The sequence below is a fragment of the Nanorana parkeri genome, unplaced genomic scaffold, assembly GCF_000935625.1.
Source record: "Nanorana parkeri isolate BGI_ZX_2015 unplaced genomic scaffold, ASM93562v1 scaffold2484, whole genome shotgun sequence".
Taxonomy (NCBI): domain Eukaryota; kingdom Metazoa; phylum Chordata; class Amphibia; order Anura; family Dicroglossidae; genus Nanorana; species Nanorana parkeri.
The window spans coordinates 115,250-116,607 of record NW_017308752.1 but is presented as its reverse complement, the minus strand read 5'-3'; the positions used below and the strand labels follow the sequence as shown (position 1 = coordinate 116,607).

General features: G+C 55.3%; 1 protein-coding gene across 1 annotated transcript in view; it reads left to right on the top strand.

Moving 5' to 3' along the window:
• The window catches only part of KIAA0907 (KIAA0907 ortholog), a 27,688-nt gene extending 27,468 nt beyond the window's left edge, over positions 1–220 (top strand). The window contains 1 exon segment of the mRNA XM_018573677.1: positions 95–220. Within this exon segment, the coding sequence (XP_018429179.1) occupies positions 95–220 (126 nt within the window).
• The last annotated feature ends 1,138 nt before the right edge of the window (positions 221–1,358 follow it).

Here is a 1,358-nt window from a genome sequence, read left to right as displayed (position 1 = left end):
CCCCTGTCGGGCCGCTCTGCGTTGGTTTTAGTTCCCAGGGAACCGGGGTTGACGTTGCCGGGGCTCGGGCCGCTCGCTCTGCGTTTGGTTTTAGCTGGCAGGGAACCGGTTTGGGCTCGACGTCGGTGCCAAAAAAATAATCTGCAGTGCGGATGAAGATGCAACCCCACGGGCCTTGCCTAGGAGACCATGTGACCAGAACACGGCGCTGGCCGGCTAGTGTCTGCTGCCGTTCTGTTGGCTTACTAGCCAATCGGGGAGCGGCTTCTGATCACATGGGGATGTTTCTTACTCCGCCGTAGTGCACTGGGAGGAGTGATGCCCATGCCGTCTCGGCTACAGATTTAACCAAACTGCAGCACGGCACCCCCTTCCCTACGGGTCATGTTTTCCGTTCAGAACCCCCTTTTTTTTCTGTCGCATTCTATCCGGGGGGTGAAAGAAAGCAATCTTCATACTATTCGGGTTGTATATGTAGCAACGCCCCCAATTTAGACCTGCACTTTAATAGCCCGGCTACGAAGGCTACAGATTAAGGGAAGGGCCCTACACGGGTGATTTAAAGCAAACCTCCAGTGCTAAAAATAATAGACCTGCCAAAGTGGCTTTAGCTGCAGTACCAGCATTCAACCCAGAGCTGTCCCCTGCAGTGATCCCTATCCACCACTAATGGCCTCAGGCATTCAACCCCCTTCCTCTGTACCCAGCTGGTCATGGGCACACCCCCAGGAGGGGTACCATCATGCCGGCCTTGGCCCAGAATAATATTGCATAAAATGGTGCTCACGGTGGTTTTGTAAAGCTAAAGTTCCACTTTAGCTGCTACTTGGCGGCACGTTGAGCTGCTCTGTGATGCTCGTTGGCGGCACGTTGAGCTGCTCTGTGATGCTCGCTGGCACGTTGTGATGCTCGTTGGCGGCACGTTGAGCTGCTCTGTGATGCTCGCTGGCACGTTGTGATGCTCGTTGAGCTGCTCTGTGATGCTCGTTGGCGGCACCTTGAGCTGCTCTGTGATGCTCGTTGGCGGCACCTTGTGATGCTCGCTGGCACGTTGTGATGCTCGTTTGCGGCACGTTGAGCTGCTCTCTGATGCTCGTTGGCGGCACCTTGAGCTGCTCTCTGATGCTCGTTGGCGTCCCCACTGCTCCTTCCTAAAATCCCCAGTGGCTGGTATGGGAGTGGTGACTTCAGTAAGTTCTGGGGACCTAGCAATTGGGTGCTAGACTCGAGCCCTGCCACATTGGGGTTCACATGCTACCTCATACCTGATGGCAATGGAGGAACAGGCGGCAGGGTAAGAATCAGCGAGTCGGGGGGCCCCCTTTGGAAAAAAAAAAACATGGGTCACTTGACCTGGA